Here is a 20,913-nt window from a genome sequence, read left to right on the forward strand (position 1 = left end):
ACTCGGCACTAAAACTTCGACAACTGGACTCGAAATTTTCGTACCAACTTAATCCATCGAAGAGTCCGCTTATAGTCCTCTTGCACTGTTTACCCAAAGACTGTCATTGTGTTCACTAACCTCCATTGGGTATGCCTTGAAGTTCACCGTGTGCTCCGACCCACGGTCATCCTTTTGCCCCCAGTGGAAGGCGCAGGCGGCCAGCTCGAACTTGGAATTTGTCGGGAGAGGTCCACCAGACAGCACTGTTTGATGGGCATGGGAAGAAAAGAGAACGCCAATAATTCACTACGTTTGGAGTTTTCTTTTATCTTGTCGAAACGACTAGTTCCTGATGTCTGCATTAGATTTTATTTGCAAAGCATGCAAACATCACAAATTCCATTTTACTCCGCCATAGCGTAAAATTGATCTGCGGTGATCAGAAAATAAATGGGAAGAAAGATCCCCTGACGGAATAAACAGTACAGGGTTTCCCAAGGAGAAATCAAGGTGTGTGTTTATTTATTATTATTATTATTTTTTTAAACAGCAGGTACGCAGGTCAGCATTGTTACACTTGGTTCCTTGGGAAGTGCGAAGCGGTAGGCCTACATGTGATTCGCAATAGAAGTGGATCGTTTACTTTGTCTGAAATAGTGGCAACGTCTTTCCAACGCAAAAGAGGGCGCTATAGTAGTAGTTTCTGCAGTGCATGAATTTCATTTTGTCAACGAGTAAACGACAAATTTCACTATGCATTAGATAAAGGTATAATCTTTCTTTCTCTCACAAAATTGATCTTTTATTCTCCAAAAATTGTAGAAAAACAAGATCATAGAGATCATCGAGGTGGCGCTATTGTTACTGTTAAAAGCTTTCTTCATTGTTTAATTCAAACAAAATATGATGTGATTTATGACTAATGAAAAATAAGGACGCAGAACTACATACTTTAGTCATATTATTTTTAAATCGCTATCATGGCTTTTTCCCCCCTCGGCATGTATGCTTCATGAAATAATGTGACATGAATTTGTGATATCTACGATGGTCTGATTAATAATGCTTTTACAAATTACCATTCTGGGGCGATGATAAAAGTCGTAACAAATAGTTGTTTGTTTATTTGTTCTTGCTTTTACTTCATTGAACATCGATTGAAGTTAGACATTTTTGAAGGCGTTTTCTTACGTGACTTGGGTACATCCATGCTCGTATCGCGTAGACCCGATATTCCATCTGCGGTGTCGAAGAGAAAAGGTTAGAGCTGTTTACAAATAAATTCAGTAGACCTTCACAAGGTGCTCAAATAAAATGTCAAATGTTAACACATCCGCAAAGAAATGTATCAATTATTCAAACCTATCAATTCATTAATATGACCAGATTTACGACATAAGTCAACTTCAAGATTTATGAAGATAATCTGGCAATATGAATCTTTTTGCCACATCTTTGGCAAAACTCATTTCCTTCTCTTGCACAAATTGTTTGATATTGAATTCACTATACTTTACTTTGATTTAATTCACTTTAATTATGATGTCATCGTGGTTGCAAACAAAAGAAATGAACAAAGACAGCTACATAAATAGCACATGGTGCTCACTTTTGTGACGTGGGCTAAGGGTTAAGTGTTTGTTTTGAGGTGGTGTGATGGCCGCTGGAGTGAAGTACAATAATTATTTCACGACATAACTATGAAAGTTAGTTTTCCAAGAACATTATACAGCAGACGCACAAACCGACAGATATTTCATTAAAATTAATGATATAATATGGAAGCTTTGGAATTTCGAAGTTCACATGCAATTTTGGTTCTCACCCGATTTGTACTTGAAGATGATCTGCACCCCCGTTCCCATGTTGATGAGATCGCACTCCCGACAGAGGGCGTAGTTGGTTTCAAGCGGTGGGTGGTTGAGGCTGTCGCGGAACACTGCCTCGCGGGAGTTGATGTTGATTGGAGACTGACAGTCGCCGTTGGCCTCGCTGAAATGGAGCCCCCATTCGGCCGTTCCTAGGTAATCACGGTAAAGGTGAGAAAGATGTGTTAAAATACTGTAACGATATGCATTTCAATATTAAAGCTCATTCACGGTTGACACTAATCTGCAATGACCTCTAGAACCACAGACTTCACAAAACATTGAATAATATTAAGAGCAGTTGGAAATAGCCAAGCAGAAAGCGTAATTCACACGAAAGTGCTGCATAAAGAATTTCTTGTTAATTTGGTTGAAAAGAATACATGTTCACCTGTACATTCCAACACTATGTACCTGTACATTCCAAACCATGCACCTGGTGCATACATGGATGTTTACAACATCTTTATACTGTAAAGAAGACTTATACATTGTTTTTTCTATAATACCTCAATTGTAGGTCAATTTCAAGAGGTCTGCATTGATCTTTCTCTGCACATGCTCAGATTGTAATTGTGAACTGTCCTTACTCATGTAATGCAATGTGTTGCTATGTTAGGTAAGTCTGGGAATAGCAAACTTTCCGGTTGACATGCAGCAGCACTCTTTGTTGTACAGTTGTGCATGAAATATGAAGATGTCAAAGAACCGTTTGGTAGATATGTTCTGTGCATGTTTTTCTTTCTCCAAAGAATACGCAAAACCACAACAGTTATAGTTTCCGAAGATGTCAACCAGATGATACTTTAGTGTCATACTTAATATGTACAGGAATTACTATAAAGTAATCAGTAGATAAGATATAATGAAAGCTTTTATACACTGTCCTGAAATATGATGTTAATGCATATATTGATCCATTAGGCTGCTTTCACATAGAAGTATTCGGTATTCGGTATTCGGTATTCGCTATTCGCTATTCGCTATTCGAGCACCGAATACACCATCACCCGCACCGTCAACTCACCATCCCATGTAGTGAGGATTTCTTCCTCCTACATCGCAGCAAATCTTATAAACAATTTCTAAACTGCATCAGAATGTCGGTCTACATGCTTATATTTGCTAACGGGCAAATCCAGACCAAAAGTGTCATTATTTCATAAACGAGAGACGGTATACGCTGCAAGAAAATCGAACAAGCTCGATTCCCAGTTTGCTATACTTTTCGCAGGTATTCGGTACTTTCGAATAGTGCCCTCTTATGTGAACCGGTGTGAGGAAATCCTATCGTTCGATTCAAGCTATTCGCGTGCCCTCGAAAAACGAGCCCGAATACCCGAATAGTATACTTCTATGTGAAAGCAGCCTAATGCTCGTAATTATAGAATATCAAAGTGATAATGCTAGAGGCTTTTGTTATAGCTTTGGTTGGAATCAGGTGCGAGCATGATTAGCAACTATAGCGTTCACATGGTCCAGGTGAGGTTGTTTTTTAGAACCAGTTTCCCTGGCGTGAATGGCTATGACATCACACTTTTGTACTCTATACAGTCGAACCTGTCTATAGCGGCCGCCCGAGGGAATCGAGAGTGGTCGGTATAGACAGGCGACCACTTTAAACAGTTTCTCCAACATTCAGAGTGTAAGGCTGCGTTCACATAGAAGTATACTATTCGGGTATTCGGGCTCGTTTTTCGAGGGCACGCGAATAGCTTGAATCGAACGATAGGATTTCCTCACACCGGTTCACATAGGAGGGCACTATTCGAAAGTACCGAATAGCTGCGAAAAGTATAGCAAAGTGGGAATCGAACTTGTTCGATTTTCTTGCAGCGTATACCGTCTCTCGTTTATGAAATAATGACAATTTTGGTCTGGATTTGCCCTTTAGCAAAAATAAGCATGTAGACTGACATTCTGATGCAATTTAGAAATTGTTAATAAGATTTGCTAGGATGTAGGAGGAAGAAATCCTCACTGCGGGTGATGGTGTATTCGGGGCCCGAATAGCCAATACCGAATAGCGAATACAGAATACTTCTATGTGAACGCAGCCTAGCACGCACATGTACATGCGTTATGGTGCATATTTGGTGCATAATAGAGCATGCACCATTTGTAAAATCGTTGTATTTATTGTGTAAGTATACTGACATGCACATCAATGTGTAGAAATATTCATGTTTTAGGCCTACAGCAAGCGAGCTTTTCACGAGTGCATGACTATGCTTGAACGACGGATAAAGCAGTGATGGTGACGATCATTCCACTGTTCGGTATGCATGACCGACTGGCACGGCTACAGAGCAGACAAACACGCCGAATTTATCGGCTCGACTACGGCTCCGTTATACGGGTCTGTGGCCGATATATTTTAGGCGGTTGAAAATCTTCTGCAAAGAGAAAACGAAAGAGATGAAAATCTTGAGAGAAAGTGTATATCAAGCACCGTTTTGCGTATGCTAATACCTACCGAACCGAAATGAACAACTGCCTCCAGTGATGGCAACCGCCATCCAAACAGTCATGATGACAATAATAGACATGAAAAAAAAAAATGGTGCTATCTACGAATAATCCCCTCTTCCAGAGGGGGCCCACATTCTACAAGCTCTGCCTTTTAGTGGGTCCCTCCATATTTTTTTCGCACTTTACGCAAGGTTATACATGTACTTTATTTCGCCCACTTCTGTTTCCTTTTTTTTTTTTACTACAATGCATAATTACTGTAAGGTTCCTCGATTATTGCATAGTCTTTCCATTCTACAATGTTCATTTTACCTTATTCTGTTATCAAAGGAAATGAAATATAATATTAATGTTTTGTCCACAGATGAAATAAACTTTGAAATTGAAATTGAAATAATATGTGTTTGTTTGTTGGGGTTTTTTAAGCTGAAGTGACCTCAGATAGGAAAATTGAGGAATGATTCATTTTGAGAAGCGGTATTTACCTATCTCTTATTTCTCTCTATACCGCTCTCTGAATGCTGACCATATCCCCACACCCATTTGACAAAATGGATTTAAAGGACTGAGGAACTCCAGCCATACACACTCTTCCGCTCATACGTATGGTTTGTTTTGTCGGCGTATTTTTTGTTAAAGTATTTTTGTTTAACGGAATTATCTCGGCATTTGACATCGATATTGTTGGATGAAATCAGAATGATTTCATATTATACCACCTTCCGTTTGCTATCAAAATTGATAATATTTTATTTTCTTTATAGGCCTTAATATCGATTTCATATCAAACTCTCGTTTTCTCGCACGGTGGGCATCACACTGTGGTGATGAACATATCATGGAATGTCACATTGTAATTGTGAAATTCAAGTTGATATACGGTGCCAAGAATATTAAGTGTGTTGTGCGGACAGTAGGGCCATTTTTATGACGTCGAAAGCAAGTCTGCTGTCAGAAACTCAACTTGAAACCGAAGAGCTATACCTCTGATAATTCATTTTCTTTAAATGCCTTATTTCATGATGTGCAGGGGAACACGAATAGAAGGCAAACAAACAAACAAATTTGTTTTTATTATGAATGGATGTCATCAAAGTAAAAAATAAACAAAACGAAAACAAAACAAGTTTATACAAAAATAGACAAAAATTAAGGAGAAAAAAAAAGTGTAACGCCGTACTCGAGGCAGAAGTTCGATTCTTAGTTGACTAAAAGTGCAGTTCCAACTCGGCCATCGCACATTCAGTTCCAATCAATTGCCCCAGTCCACATGGTTCTACAAGACATGTCAGTTCATGAAACCACCATGCTGCGCGCATAAGATTCTTTGCTTTCAGGGTCGAAAGGGCGAAGAAAGAGCAGCAAAGGGATATAAAGGAGTACATTTTGTCAATTTCCTGCCAGCAATTACGGCAATTGATTGCCTCAAAAGGCGGAGACCCGCTGGATCATTTGTGGACGATCAGGCGTCTTTAAGGGCCGAAGATTTTCTGATTCGCTCTAGGAGCGAGATAAGTCAACCGCAGCCCCGTAAGTGTGATGGATGAGAAGAATGGGAGTTTGTCAAAACTCGTCCGTTTCACAAACGCGCCTTTCACATCGCAAAAAATCTGTGCTTTTCCCCCCTCTTTGATTCTGAAACACGACAAAGGATTTGTTAAAACCAGTGAAAGATCTTCATAGTAACTTGAATACTAAGACGCGATCTGTCGATGTTAATAGTCCATTTCAATCTATTCTTACTGGAGATGAATTTTACATCCTCAAAATTGTAGAAGTACGGTACTCCATGATACAATGTAAAGGCTAACCAACGCGCGGGTTGTACCCTTGTCGTTTTATATGGTGACCGCGTTGTTTGATAGTCGTAGGGACCTACATGTTTTGCTGACAAAAACATTGTTTTCTGCGAAGTAAAGAAGTTTAAAGAATATCATGAGCCTTACTAATTGCCAGTTACATCTTCGTATTCTGGTGGCAATAATTTCCCATATGAATTCGATTTCATCCGTTAATCCCCTCAAAGTTTGTAGAAAGACTTTCAGCGAATTCCGTCATCGGAAGGACTCAGAATACCCAGAAAATTCGTCTTTTCTAGAAAACTGATGTTTTCGTTTCATAAGAGTACATGAAAATATCTCGTCTCCGGAGGAAAGCACACACACACACACACACACACACACAAACAAACACAAAACGATCGTCATTACAGAGAACAATCTACTTGTATATTCCATTGTGACAGTGAAAATTAATCTTGTCTACGCGGTGTATTAACAAAACAATATTCCACTTTAATCTCTGTTTTTTATCAACTTAATAATACACCAATAGATTCCTATAGACAATAATGCGGATAATATTCCAGTGGACTGGCGATTATTGCATGGTGGTCATAATGATGATGACGACGCTGACGATGACGACGATGATGGTTGTGGATATCAACATCTTTTTGATTATAATATTACTCGCAGTGCAAAACAAAGAACCAAACAACCCCAAAACGTCTGTTTCAGAGATACTGCAAAACAGACGCGAATAATAAATCTAAACACGAGACTTCCAAACGTCATTCTGCAGTGAATGGCTCGTCAGGTGTCAGTACAAGAAAATGCATTCTAATTAATCTTTATTTGTACTTGCCACGTCTCAACGGAAGATAATCCAGAGCATGAATTGAAGGAGAACATGCACGCAAAGAATCGGACATAGTGAAACAAAACTAGCTCTCTAGAAAAGTCACAAGAGAAATGTCTCTATCTGTGATTGTCCCATTCAATAAAATCATCTTATAGATTTAATGGTCCAAAGAGACCAGAAAATACATCGGTGCGCAACAACGATATCTCTAGGAAAAATGGATACAACAGCTATGTAGCGGGGGAAAAAATATCGACTCCTTTTTCCGCTGCATCTTGTAAGGAGACGGTAATAAGCCCTGGCACAATATCGGCCACTGGAAGATTTAGCTTCAATCATCGGCTAATGACGTCCCTGGATAAGAGTTCTCCCGAGAGATAGTGCGTATTATCAAACAGATCAAACGGCGGTGAGCCGAGCAAATCTGCCGGGTTAACTGAATTTATACAGCATTTAACTCTCCGTCGTGGAGTTGTCTGCTCTCGAGGCGCGTGTTCACTAGCCTCGGCGATTAGCAGCAGACATTGGGTCAAGGCGCGCTTTCGCCCGCCGTTTCCGGTTTCTGCGCGCCATGACAAGAATCTTTTTACGGCCGATGACGGGATAGTTACGGGGCGAGTCACCTCGGAACAATCCGTTGTTCCGTCTTCATTTGCCTCGTTTGCGACGCCAGCCGGCGAGACACGATTCAAACCGACGCGGGATGTCACGGTCGGTGTAGCCCATTACGCTTTACATGGTTCAACTCATTCGGCCTTGTGTATTCTGGTTCATCAGCTAGCCGCCTCCGCGCGCTCACCAGACAAGAGGAACGCCGAGGAGCTTCAGCAAGTCACGTGACAGGGCGACAAGTCCTCCTTCTATCTACCATCCCCTTATCTCCCTCTCTCTCTCACACACACACATACACACGCACATACAATAGAAGAATAAACAAAACTGCGACGCCATCGGAACGTGTCCTATTCGATGACCTGAGAGATTGAGAGAGGAAGTCGTAAAGTTCGGGAAGCGACGAGAGCAATCCTGCGATAATCGTAAATATAATCGTGAATATCAAAATCTGCTGCGACAGACTATCACTATTCTACTTCGAAAATTGAACGAGAAGAAATGTACTCTAAACGAGGACAAAATTTGATAATGCGGCAAATCTGAAGAAAATGAAATGAAACATCCCATCCATTAAAAGGTGAACATTTGCAGGAATAACACTGACGTTTTGACTAGACAGAAATCGGAATGTCGCCTCTAGTTGCTCGTGCAAGTGTATTTATACACAGCGCGCTTTAAAGGGAATATCCACTCTGAAAGTAAGTTGACTGTAATTATAAGGAATACAGTGCACTTTCCGTTATAACGAACACGGTTTTAACGAAAAAAATTTCGAGTGGAAAAGTGAGCAAAGAAAATGGGGTTCCATCGGGAGTCGAATCCGAGACCTCCGGATTGCTAGACCGGTGCTCTACCGACTGAGCTATAGAAAGCCTTAGTACAGTGTTCGTCCCAGAAACCCTTAATTCTCAATGCTCGGGTGGTCAGAAGCTTTAGCAGTGTGTTTGTGTGTGACACACACGCACACACTTGAACCTGGCATAAACCCGAAGGATAATTCAACTTGGGGATAAATGCGAGGGATCACCGAAACGGTGATGCAGCTTTTTTAGTGTGTAACAAATAAAGACAGAGTAAACTGACCAGAAAGAAATTATGAGTGGAAAAGTGAGCAAAGAAAATGGGATTCCATCGGGAGTCGAACCCGAGACCTCCGGATTGCTAGACCGGTGCTCTACCGACTGAGCTATAGAAAGCCTTAGTACAGTGTTCGTCCCAGAAACCCTTAATTCTCAATGCTCGGGTGGTCAGAAGCTATAGCAGTGTGTTTGTGTGTGACACACACGCACACACTTGAACCTGGCATAAACCCGAATTTTCGTTACAACGAAGTAAAACTCCAGGTCCATTATTAATTGGTAAATTATAACATCTATATTATCTTTATATACTTTACTGTTCGACTATAAGGAAATTTCGATGTAACGAAAGAAAACCGTCTTTCCCGATTACCCGTTATAACGGGAGTGCAGTGTATAATTTCAAACAGACAGGAAATTAAAGTTTCGTGCAAATCGGAGGAAAAGAAAATGAAATCTTGACATTTCTAAGTTTTACTTATTTCACGAAATATTATTTCGCAATCACATATTTAAATGAGATGAGGTGAGGACATCATCGCGTCACATAATTATCTCTCACTGGATCGAACCTTATTGAATCTTTTTCAAAAATCATAGTTTGAGTCGAAAAAGGGTGGGGGCGCTGTGGCATTATGGATATTTGACTCCCGACTCCCAATCGGAGGAGCCGAGTTTGAATCCAGTCCAGTGCTTACGTCCATGGACAAGACGTTTTTACCCACAATGTCCCTCGCTACCCACAAATGCTTGGCAACGCTAGGGTATAATTCCAGGGCCCTCTGGTAGAACAGTGGCAACAATGAAGATACAATCCTGGGTAAAGCAGACCCTTTGTAAAGGACTCAGTGTTTCTAATTTCCTTAGTTACTGCTGAACAATTCCAGTAGTCTGTGATGAAAACAGAATTTCTATATTCGTCGTTTTTTCCTATTGTTTCATATTTCTCGAAATATTTACTGTTAACGTTTAAGTGCGAGCCATCGGGAAATTTATAAGAGTACAAAAATCTTCTCAACTGTAAAGTATAATAATGTTATTTTGATTGACATTTCCGTATTCCTTGAGAACATTAATTTGAAAGCTGGAAATTCCATTATTTTCTGATCTTTTATAATATGTGTATATTGTATAAGGATTCGTTGTTGCACCCGTTTGATATCAGTGAATGCCTCTTGGTCAACTTGTAGAACATGATGGGGCTGTCTTTCACTTTAAGGTGACGTCACGACATTGATCTTGTAGCTATAATTGTGCGTGTTGCTCTGTTTTGATGTTTCGCATCATTAACCACGATGGAGTAAACACTATCCCCACAAGAGAAAGTATAGTTCGTCTTTAACCCTTTTTGTGCCAGAGACTTTCGACAGTGTGTACAATATACTATGGATTGTTCTGTGTTAATCTGCACTCAAACGTTCAAATCAAACTCCATCGGTTTTAGTCGAATCCACGCAGATCGTTGTAAGTATGATAATTCTGTTAATGACCTTCAGTGAATCTTTAGAATATTAGTCACACTATAACAATTTGAAAGCCTTCCGAGATCCAAACTTGGTTTACCATGATTTTAGAATCTATAAGGGTTAAGCTGCACGTTTGTATAGGAAGAGAAACGCCGGTAAAACATGATGCATCCCAAACTTCAACTTCGGACTTGTTTCATTATTGACGTAAATATTTCTAAGACACCATGGATATTCATCAGATTATCCATGCTGTTAAAAGTACCTGTTGAAGGACAGCACGGCCAAAGTCGCCGTTATGATAACAAAACAAAACAAAACAATTACAGTACCTCGTTTTATTTTGTATTTTCGGTATAATTATATTCGACAAAAAGGAGACAAAATGGAATCCACCTTTTCTGTAAACTATAAGAAGAGTAAAGAAATGAGGATGAATGATTTAGGGTTTCCCCGAAGCCTTCATAAATGTTTCATTGCAGAGATTGGTGGATCATGACTGGTCTTGAAAAGTGAGCAAAGCTTTTATAAAAATCAATATACATGTTTGATATAATTTAATACATTTATGTATGTATATACATATACATATACGTATATATCTGTGTATGTGTGTATGAGTGCGTGTACATTCATACAATCTATACAGGCCTGCATAAACACACACATGCTTATCAAATTATCATATAGTATAATGGGTAATATGCATAATATATTATGTGTGTGTGAGCGTGCTTTCATTACAATGTATTTACGAAAACACACACTCACACACATAATAATGTCTGATTGTATATACTAACCCGATGTCTCCGAGATGTGGCAATCCCCATGAGGTTTGATACGTATAGCGCGCCCGTCTCCCGTAAGTAATTAGTTAACTCCTAATGGTACATAATCTCTCTATTGGCGACATTTGCAACGTCGAACGGAATCAATCTCTGATGGATACGACTTCAAAGTGCACAGAATGATATTCATGCATATAGTACTCTCATACTAGCTTGTGTAACAAACGCAGTTTTATTTATCCTGTTGCATTGTGCTTTGTTCTGTGTGTAATGTGTGTGTTCGTGTGTTTTATTGTTTAGTCGTATTAGTGTGTGTTTTGGTTGTTTTGTGTTTAATGCAGTGGAGCTCGCATGTACAAGCAGAGTCGGTACAAAGAGAACACGGATCCCCAGTGTTTTCTGTTAGCAGACTGATATTAACGATTAATGGAACCACAATCTCTGGAGAATCTCTGTTGGAAACAGACTTCCCCCTCCCCCATCTACCTATAACCACCTGCGATGCGGTGATGCGAGTAGATTCGGTGCGGTATCATCTGTAACCATGGGAACGGTAATTGTCATCCATTACCGCGAACGACTGGCAGCGTCACATACGTACACAGTATCCATCCGGCCAGTTATTGTGGAGAGCCACGCTCCTCGAACTCATCTGAGAGGAGATTCACACAGTATAGGCATTAATAATGCAGGTCTATTGGAGTGAACTACATGAGTGTCACGCTGTCATTATTTATTAAAACCTTGCCCTTCTCCTCACTTACAGCTACACACACTGGAGAGTGATGTTCTCTGGCCATAGGAGACACCAGTATCATCTCTGTTATGGTGCCCAGGCAGTGTCCGTGTCCTTGATTGCACAAAACCCATAAAAGTGCGAGCACACGCAAGATTGATAATAGCACGCGCGTGGGCGAGGGAAATGATTTTATTTCAGTAGATATCATTTATTATGCTCTCTATTCACACGAGCGTAGACCGTTCTCCAAAGCTTGCATTAATCAATAAAATCTACATTCTCAGGTGTCAAGAAACGTCTACACAGGCGTCAACTGTGTTATTGATTTTACGCGTCATAGATGAATAAATCGCTCAGAAAAAAAATTGTTTAATTGTGACCACTTTGTCTCAGCGCATGGAGACCTCATAACAAGGGGCAACACGTAAATGTTGATTAGCATCGTATCCACCCTATACAAAAAGTGTAGAAACAGTTGTAGCATTTGGAGTCAATTTTTTCAAGACCATTTTATAATGATCAATAAAATACGTTGACCTAAAGTAGAACTAGAATAGAATGAAAAGGCTCAAGACTATATATCACAGATTGTTGTTGCTATTCTAATAACTAAACCCACACTCTAAAATCATTAATGTGTATGGATTCCGTTATTTGCTGGCACGTCATTGGGCGTCATTGTAAGTTCATTCATGATAGAATTTCATTCTCAAGTAAGAAGATCGAAATAAAAGTTCATAGCGGCGTTTACTCCATGCGGTTTTGCTTAGAATTATTTACACGCGCTGCTCGTGGTATTATAGATTCCGGTCGCATACTGCCAAGGAGACACAAAATTAATGAAATTAAAGGCGTAATTTACCATTTTACAGATGAAACAAAAACCCAGCATTAGTGCTTTAAAACAATTCTAAAATGTGAGTTACGGATAGAAACAACCACTGTAAAAAACTGAATCCGTGTTATCGAAGTTAAGTATTGTTGAATACACAAAATGTGAACAATAGTTATGATAAAAATGTTTTCAGACTAAACTGTCTACAGTTATGGTTTATTAAGAAAAATACTGATATCTCCTCATATTTTAGGCTTCATTGCAAAAATTGTATATGGTAGGATATTTTGTGATACAACATACCTACACATATGCATCAAATGTGATATCTTAAAATTTTTGTAAATCACTGCTCCCAAAGGTAAACTGGACCTTTAATGTGATGCATGGTCATGTACGTGTGTACGTCTTAAGAACGTCTTTCTTGGGGAGGGGACAAAATTCAAAACCATGACCTCCCCCCCCCCCCCACCCCTTTCAAGCCCGTGGCCTATCTTTGCCACTTTCCTTGGGGAAAAAATCTCTAGCGACTTTCACAAATAAAACGTGAGCACAATCATTCATGTAATGATCTTTGGAAAGGTGATGATACGCCGACGATTTCTGCTTGCCGAGCAAAGGTAGTGCCCACGCATTCATGTTTGCAGACCGCCTTTTGCCGCGTTGACATAATTGATTTAAAGCGGAAGCGACTGAGATCAACCGTGTTGGGAAAGGACATTGGCAAAGAAGTCAAATCTCTCGGAAAGCTGAAGCATGAAAACATCAGCTTGCGGCTCGAAGACTACAGAATCGGAAAGGTGTCGCTCAGGTAAAACTTACAAAAACTTTGGGGATCATAAGTCTTCGTTCTAATCAAACACAGAACAACCAGTTAGGAAATCCATTAATTAGCGATCCACAGCTCTAGGGGCTAATTTACGGCAACACTAAGCTAAAATAGTGATTTCATCACGAAATTTAATCATATTCCAACCCAGACAAGCGAGATAAAATATCGCTTTTCAACTCATCATTAGCTTATCTTAGCTTAAGAACAAAACAAAAGAAGAGTGAGAGAGAAAGAAAGAAAGAAAAGGAAGGAGGTCATCTGGTAATCGTGTATTACCATCACATCACCGTACTGATGGCAGAGGTTTGATGAGATCATATCAAATCATCAAATGCTTTCGCCTTAATCGAAGACGCTCTGATATTCCCCTTGAATATATATTTCATCGACACTATGTCATTTCTCGAGTTTATCTGCTCTTGTCTCTTCTTTTATTTTTTACACTTCCTATTCCTCTGTTTATTTCGTATTTTCTTATTTTTCTCTCTTCTTGCTCCCTTTCTCTCTTCTCCTTTATCTTCTTCCTATTCTCACGTTCTTTTCCAGTCTTCTTACTCTGCTCTTCCTCTCTTCTTCTTGTTCTCCTCTTCTTCTTTTGTTTTCTTTTGTATGTTACAAAATGCTTGCTTTTATCTTCCTTTACTAACCACTTGTATCAGATTATGTTCGTATGATTGTGTGTGCTTCTGATGGGTGATGATGAGGGTGTGGTTATGATTACGGGTGTAGTTGCTCTCTTGAATGTGGGGGATGGTAAGATAAGGGGTGCAATTATACTCCTCTCCAAAGATGGGTGGAGGAGGGGTGCGCGACTTTCTTACATTTGGGATCGCAATCCTTCCCCCCTAATGTATTTCATCAATGTTCCCGGAGTGAGGGCAACATGATTGTGCGGGTTCACATGCCTATACGGGCAATAGTAAAAGTCTTTAATTTTGTGTGTCCCGACCCACATGTTGTAACCATCTTTACCTCTATCATTTTGCGTTATCTACAGTATACAGTGTATCCCTTCGTAGTGTTCACTCTAGTTTTTGTTATAGGTTTGTAGTGTTTGTGATATGTATATACCCTTTATTTGGTCGAATAAATGATGGTGATAATGATGATGATGATGATGATGACAATAATAATAATAATAATAATAATAATAATAATAATAATAATAATAATAATAATAACATCCGATTCAGAGGTGGATTGTCTGCTTCATGACACAAGAGGGATGACATCGGATTCAAAATGGACTCGCTTGGTATTAGTAGGCCTACGTCCTTCGTTAACGAAAATACTACTTTCACGTTAGTGAAAAATCAGCCCGTGCAACTTTTTTTTTAATTGTATGATGCAGACCCCGAGTCCATAGCAGTATCAAAATAACAGGCAACGGAGTGAGATTACGATGCTTTCAATTTGCATTATATGGAGGTCTTAGTTTGTGCGTCAAGCAAGCTACTTTTCAAAAGTCATTAGATCAGCTTCCTAGGAGGCGGATGTAGGAGTAGGTAAACAAATTATTACTTAATGAGGGAGCAGTAAAGTAAAGAAAAAAAAACACAGGGTTTTGTAATATCTGTGATGTATCACCTTACTATACCGTTCGTTTTTGTGGCACAGATCCTGCCATAATCCCCGCAAGAAGTAATAAAGAGTGCGAGCGCGGCTGTTATACCTAAAGGTGCATTTGGTATACAATAGGACTTCATTTTACACTAGTACAAGAGAAGAAAGTTATACGTACGACGTTGATGCGTGTAGAATGGTAATCATTAATGGATACAGCCTCTTAGACTGAATATATTTCCGAGAAAACTTGCACCTGGGGCATTTTCATGAAGCGTTTTGTCCGACAAATTTGTCGGACAAATTTGCTCTATAACGCCAGTCAGATGCAAGGATTTCAGTAGCTTATAACAGTTTGTCAGAAAAGTATCAGACCAAAACGCTTCATGAAATGCCCCAAAAAATACATTAACCACCTAATGTACTGTTAAAATCAGGGGAGTAGATGATATAACGATATTCTTTTATTTTACTATGCTGGAATTGTCAGAAAAACTCAAACAATGATCAGACTATACAGAAAAAAAAATCATCATGATCATGATCATAATGGTAGACCTGGGTCTTCGTATATTTTAACCGGCAAAGCCATGGACAGACCGTCTCAACCTAGCAACAATGAACATGACAGTCGATTTAGACCAATAAAAGCGTCTGTGGCGTCCAAGCTAATGAACAAATTGAAGCTTTAAAGGGGTTGTTCAGACGGGCGGCGAACCTCCTTTGAATTTAATGCATTTAGGAAACTCTGGTCAATCATTGCAAATTATCGGTGTTGTGATATTGTTCTTGCAAGCCGTCCCGTCCCCCCCCCCCCCCGAGAAATTTGTTTACATCATTTTCATATCAGAAATTAGTCTTTCATCGTGCAATCTCATCTTCTCCTCTTTCCATGCAACCTTGCATCAATTGATGCTGCATGGTAGCGACGGATTGAAAAACAAGCCACACATGTTTTCCCCGACCCTTGTGCAAATTAGTGTAGTTCTAATCGACCTCATCAAGCGAAGCGAATTTATCAAGATGTACGTATATAGATGATGAGAAATGAAAGAGGAGAAGAAGAGGAGAGATTGAGAAATAGAGGGGGAGGGAGAAAGGGATAATGAACAGAAAGGATGAGGGGGGTTGCCACAATTTTCCAATTAGCGAACTCGCTCACAATGGTACATGATCAGGCAAGGACCCGGTTGCGGCCGAATCGGCTAACAAGCCGTTCGACACGGCACTGTTAAAACGATCGTATTTTGTTCAAGGAGGGAAATCTTGATTGACAGGTAGATATGGAATTGTGCCTGTATGATTCTCTTGCCATGTTTTTGTTTTTATTTTTGTTTTTGTTTTTGGTGGCAAATGAATAAAAATGCAACATACGGCTGTAGCTAGTAGGATATGTGTATAATGATTCTCTGCACCCATGCGTTTTAAGTACGGCCTGAACAGTAGCAAATCAGCAGTTGATAGAATATAATACATTTCTTTAAAATATCTCGTATCAGAGATTTCTTGAACCATTTTCTCGAGGATTATGGTAATCCTCGTAGTCTAGACACAGAATAAACAGCACAATTTGCTTGATTTTGATAAGGTCAATTAGAACATTTGATTTACGTATACGGAGTTTATATTTTCGGCTCTCGTTTGTTTGCGTGAAAGAATGATTTACATTGAAACAATGCACACACAAAAAGCATCTCTCTTTTTTTTTTCTCTCTCTCTCTCTCTCTCTCTCTAAATCTGCACAGTTCTTTGCTCGAGGTAGGCACGCGTTGCTATAGTAACAGAAACGATTCCATTATCGCAGCGGCAACAAAAGCCGTAGCAACAAAAAGGCGTGCTGGCAGGAAGATGAATGAAAAAGCGAATAGCTGACCGAAACGGTCGCAGGGCCTAATAGATAAATAAAGATAAGTTCCAGGATAAGCATTGCCGAAATGGATATTTACCATCATCGAGGTAGCTCCACCGAATGGTGGTCTGCTCAGAACCCGTGGTCTGCTCAAAACCGGACATCTTCGGTAGATCGCAACCTCCTACCCCACGTCACACACGAATTAGACTGACATCGGCTCCGCTCTTACCCTCTCTTCTTCCACTCTCGTCTCTTTCACCATGACCGTGCTAACGCCGATTGATGTCTAGATGAAAGCAAACAAGAACCTCCCCCCGAGAGCAACCATGCACGCAGACGAGCGCACCTCGGCTGCTCGTCATGCGCATGCGCCCAGAAAGAAAATGACTCCATGCGGCCCCATAAATGCGACTGGATGCGTTCATTTTTTTTTTCTTCTTTAACCGCCGTTCACGTAGGGAGGGCCCGGCCGCAGGGCAGTCGCCATGACTTTTTGATGCTCTCTCTCGTCTAACTCCCACGACATGTTTGGCTTGGTTGTCACGCCAGACTGCGCACTCCAGCCCGCAATATCCGCCAAGGGCCATAAAATGTGAGCTTAATGAGGCACTGATTTGTGTGCTTGGAGAGGAAGCAGTCATAAACGTTACGAGTCAACATGGATGTGATGGAGAAAAGGAGAGGCTAGGAGTCGAGAAAGAAGCTAAGTCTCCAAAGAGGAGACATTAGACAACACCATCAAGAGCTAGATGACCTGTGATGTGATGTTTTCCTCTCAAGCCACGAACAACAGATAATTAGCTATTAATCACTCGTACATATGGGCACACAAAACCAAATGGATGTATCTTACCGTAGGAAGAGGTCATACTCCTGAGTTTCGTCGGCGTCGTCATGGTTTCTTTCGACCTCGACGTGCTGCAAGATGCAGACAGAACGCAAGAGTCGTTTTGGTCCTGCTTTCTCACAATCTTATTTAGGGATAGTTTGGATTCCAAAAGACGACGCAATGTTAGTTGCAGACGTCGATTCGAAAGGAGTAGAAAACGATTTTAAGAAGAGTACAGGAGAGAGGAGGAGGGGAATGAGACAAGACGGAAGAAGAAGATGTCGAGACAGGTGCTATTCACGTGTCAAACTTCCATCTTTCGTGCAATATTAATTACATGCCGCGGATGGCTATCTATCCACGCATAGCAGTGTACTAATGTACAGTATTCCTCGTAAAAAATGAAGATGACCGCATCAGCAACACACAGGAGTGCGCGACAAGAAGCTCTTCTTGTGGGAAGCGATTAATTTCTCCTCAGCCGTCAGAAAAAGATGATTCCCGGTAATCAAACGATGGACATTTCCAACTCGTGATGGATGCTCGTCTGTAAGCAGCCTTGATTCAGATAGTAGTATGTCTCTACCTCTCTAGCTCTCCATCTCTCTCTCTCTCTCTCTTGCTCTATTTCCTAAGAGAATCCTGAAGCACCCAAGGCGGAGAACCAGAACATTGCGGGTTTCGCGCTGCTGGCATCTCAATGTGGCACGCACAATATGTAAGAGAAAAATATGTCCTGTCAGTTTGACTCGCTTTAGAAATAGCGTTTGGGAGAGGGAGAAAAGACTCCACATGCATAATGCTCGTATTACTTAGGTGAAGGCAAAAAAAAAAAAAAAATAGCGGACGGACTGACGGTAGATTGCTGTTGCCATGGAAACGGCATACTAGATATTGCAACTTTGATAGCGTGATAAGTCCTTAGCTCGATTGTATCTCAAGGAGAAGCGGCTGGCTGCTTAATGCTGGTATACAGCGCCATGGAAAATGCATTAACGTCGCGAGCGTCAGCTGTTGGCGAGAAAATAGGATATGGTTATAATCATTGGTGAAGCTATGCTGGACGAGTCATGCCACTAAAAGAAATGCTAGAATTAGCACAGGCGATAATGCAGCAAGCAAGTAAAATATTGTTCATTGCCACAGCAGACAAAATTAAGGTGAATTCATGGTGTTAAGCGAAGATTAAACATAACTGTTGCGTATGGGCAAAAACATGCTGTGAACAAAGAAAACCTGATCAAAAACCTGATGAAGCAAACAAACATACTGAGGCATTGCTGTTGCTCTTCTCTGTCACTTTAGGTGGCAGATACGTCGCTCAGATAATACACAAGCTTACCATACCACAAAAGTAAAACTTTCAAAATCCTATGTAAGGTACAATTTGTATGTGAAGGTGTGAAACACCGTGACACTCGCGCAAAACGCGTCGACTTGAAGGCATTATTATTGTATGGTCATTGTGTTTTATTGTCATACTGATAAAGACAGTGGCATTATAAAGTCTGTCTCAGCCGTTGAGGCAGTCCTAGTAATAAGTCGGTGTGTAACGACTAGTTTCCCCTAGAGCACTGCAGCTTTTACGCTCTTGTATTGTGGGTTCTGAGAGTGAGCTCTTTTCGTGTTCTTTCGTTCTATCGCTGTGTGTATGTGTGTATGTGTATTTGTGTGATGATGTACGTTTGTATCTGTGTTTGTGTGTATGCTTATGGGATCCAGGGACTGAGATAAGCAAAATAAAAATAAAAACACACACACACACACACACACACACAATAATACTGCATTGTGGCTCTCAATAGTCTTACATTAATGTGGCGCTAAAGGCAGGCATTTCTAGGCGCATTATCAAAGACAGAACTGAAATGTTCAATTAAGGTAGACTAGGCTTGATAATAAGAAAAATTGATATGTATGAAGCAAAAGTAAACGTTTTTAAGATAAATTGAGTTTTTAGCATTGATATAGAATTCTATGGATTTTGGGCGCTTTGGCCCGAATTCTCAAGGTGGAATAACTTTATTACACCGCTTATTCCGCCGATTTATTACGCCTCTTATGCAAATCAGGCCCTCGTGACGTAAAATGACGCGATTTATTCCCCGGAATCTATTCTTAAAATGTGGAATAACTTATTCCCCGGAATAACTATTCCGCGGAATAGTTATTCCAGCTTTGAGAATTCGGGCCTACGAGTATGAAAGGGGTTTTGTTAAAAAAAAGAGAAGGAGTTATGACAGACCGTTATGAGATAATTGCAGAGTAGAGAAAGAACAGAATGAGCTGTCGGGTTGAAATAGAGGAGCGGAGAAAAGTCAAGTCTTTGATATAAGATGTAGCAACGTTACATTACGTATCTTATAAACCATAAGGTAAGGACTTAAAGGTGATGCAAGGTACGTTGATTTAAGGGGAGCCAATGGAGGGATCGGAGAATTGGAGTCGTTATGGTCAGATCTTTTGAGAGGGTCACAAGCGTAGAAGTTGTATTATGAATTCTCTGTAGTGCTGCATGTTGAAGCAGAAAGACCAGCGAGAAGTGAATTACAGTAATCGAGATGAGACAATACCATAGTGCATGAATGAGACGTTCATTGGAAAACTGGTTTGATAATTTTTAGATTTTACTAGTTTTACAAACACCCCATGCAGCAGCGCGGATGAATTCTTAACGTGTTGTTGAAGATTTAGATGCTTATCTAAAATTACTATAGATATAAGATCTCTGGCGGACTGAGAGGTGGAGATGGTACTGTTTTCGAAGGAAAGTTCTGGAAGAGAAATACACAGCCTGAACTGTGTATAGATATGTTATAACTCTGATTTAAAACAATTTAGGTTTTTGATAATTATCAAAACACCATAGCGAAATATTATTTACACATTACATAGACAATACTGTAGTACACGAGTATAGTCAGCGTAGGGCATAATAGCAGGATTTATATCTTTCCAAGAATTAACAACGAGAGTAATGAATGAGGGGCTGTGTTTAACGGAAAAAAAAGTAAAAGGACTAACGATATGGATCGTTGGGGGACGCCATGTCTAAGAGGAAACGACCGAGAAAAGGCGCCATTAACCATCTGGTGACGGCCATATAATTTTAAGATGCAATCTATCTAAAGATAGTTCCAGTGTTCTAAGACCAAATTCAGTCTCTAGTCTGTTGAGGAGCTGTACATGGTAGATGGTGTCAAACGCAGCAGAATTTTCAAGAAGTAAGTGAACCGCTTCGAGATCTAAGAGCTATTTGCATCTGGAATACTCTTCCAAACTCTGTCGTATACAGCTTCAACTTCTAGGTACAATGTAGCTATATTCCGGGAGCAACATTAACCGTC

The 20,913-nt window shown here is 40.2% G+C and overlaps 1 protein-coding gene across 1 annotated transcript in view; it reads right to left on the minus strand.

Moving 5' to 3' along the window:
- LOC140232554 (carbonic anhydrase-related protein-like) overlaps positions 1–20,913 on the minus strand; it is a 69,585-nt gene that overhangs the window by 45,692 nt on the left and 2,980 nt on the right. Inside the window, exons 2-4 of the mRNA XM_072312650.1 lie at positions 1,808–2,002; positions 1,174–1,221; positions 121–245 (exon numbers count right to left, since the gene is read on the minus strand). Coding sequence (XP_072168751.1) covers positions 121–245; positions 1,174–1,221; positions 1,808–2,002 — 368 coding nt within the window. The remainder of the gene's footprint in view (positions 1–120; positions 246–1,173; positions 1,222–1,807; positions 2,003–20,913) is intronic.

Source organism: Diadema setosum, chromosome 9 (genome assembly GCF_964275005.1).
Source record: "Diadema setosum chromosome 9, eeDiaSeto1, whole genome shotgun sequence".
Classification (NCBI taxonomy): Eukaryota; Metazoa; Echinodermata; class Echinoidea; order Diadematoida; family Diadematidae; genus Diadema; species Diadema setosum.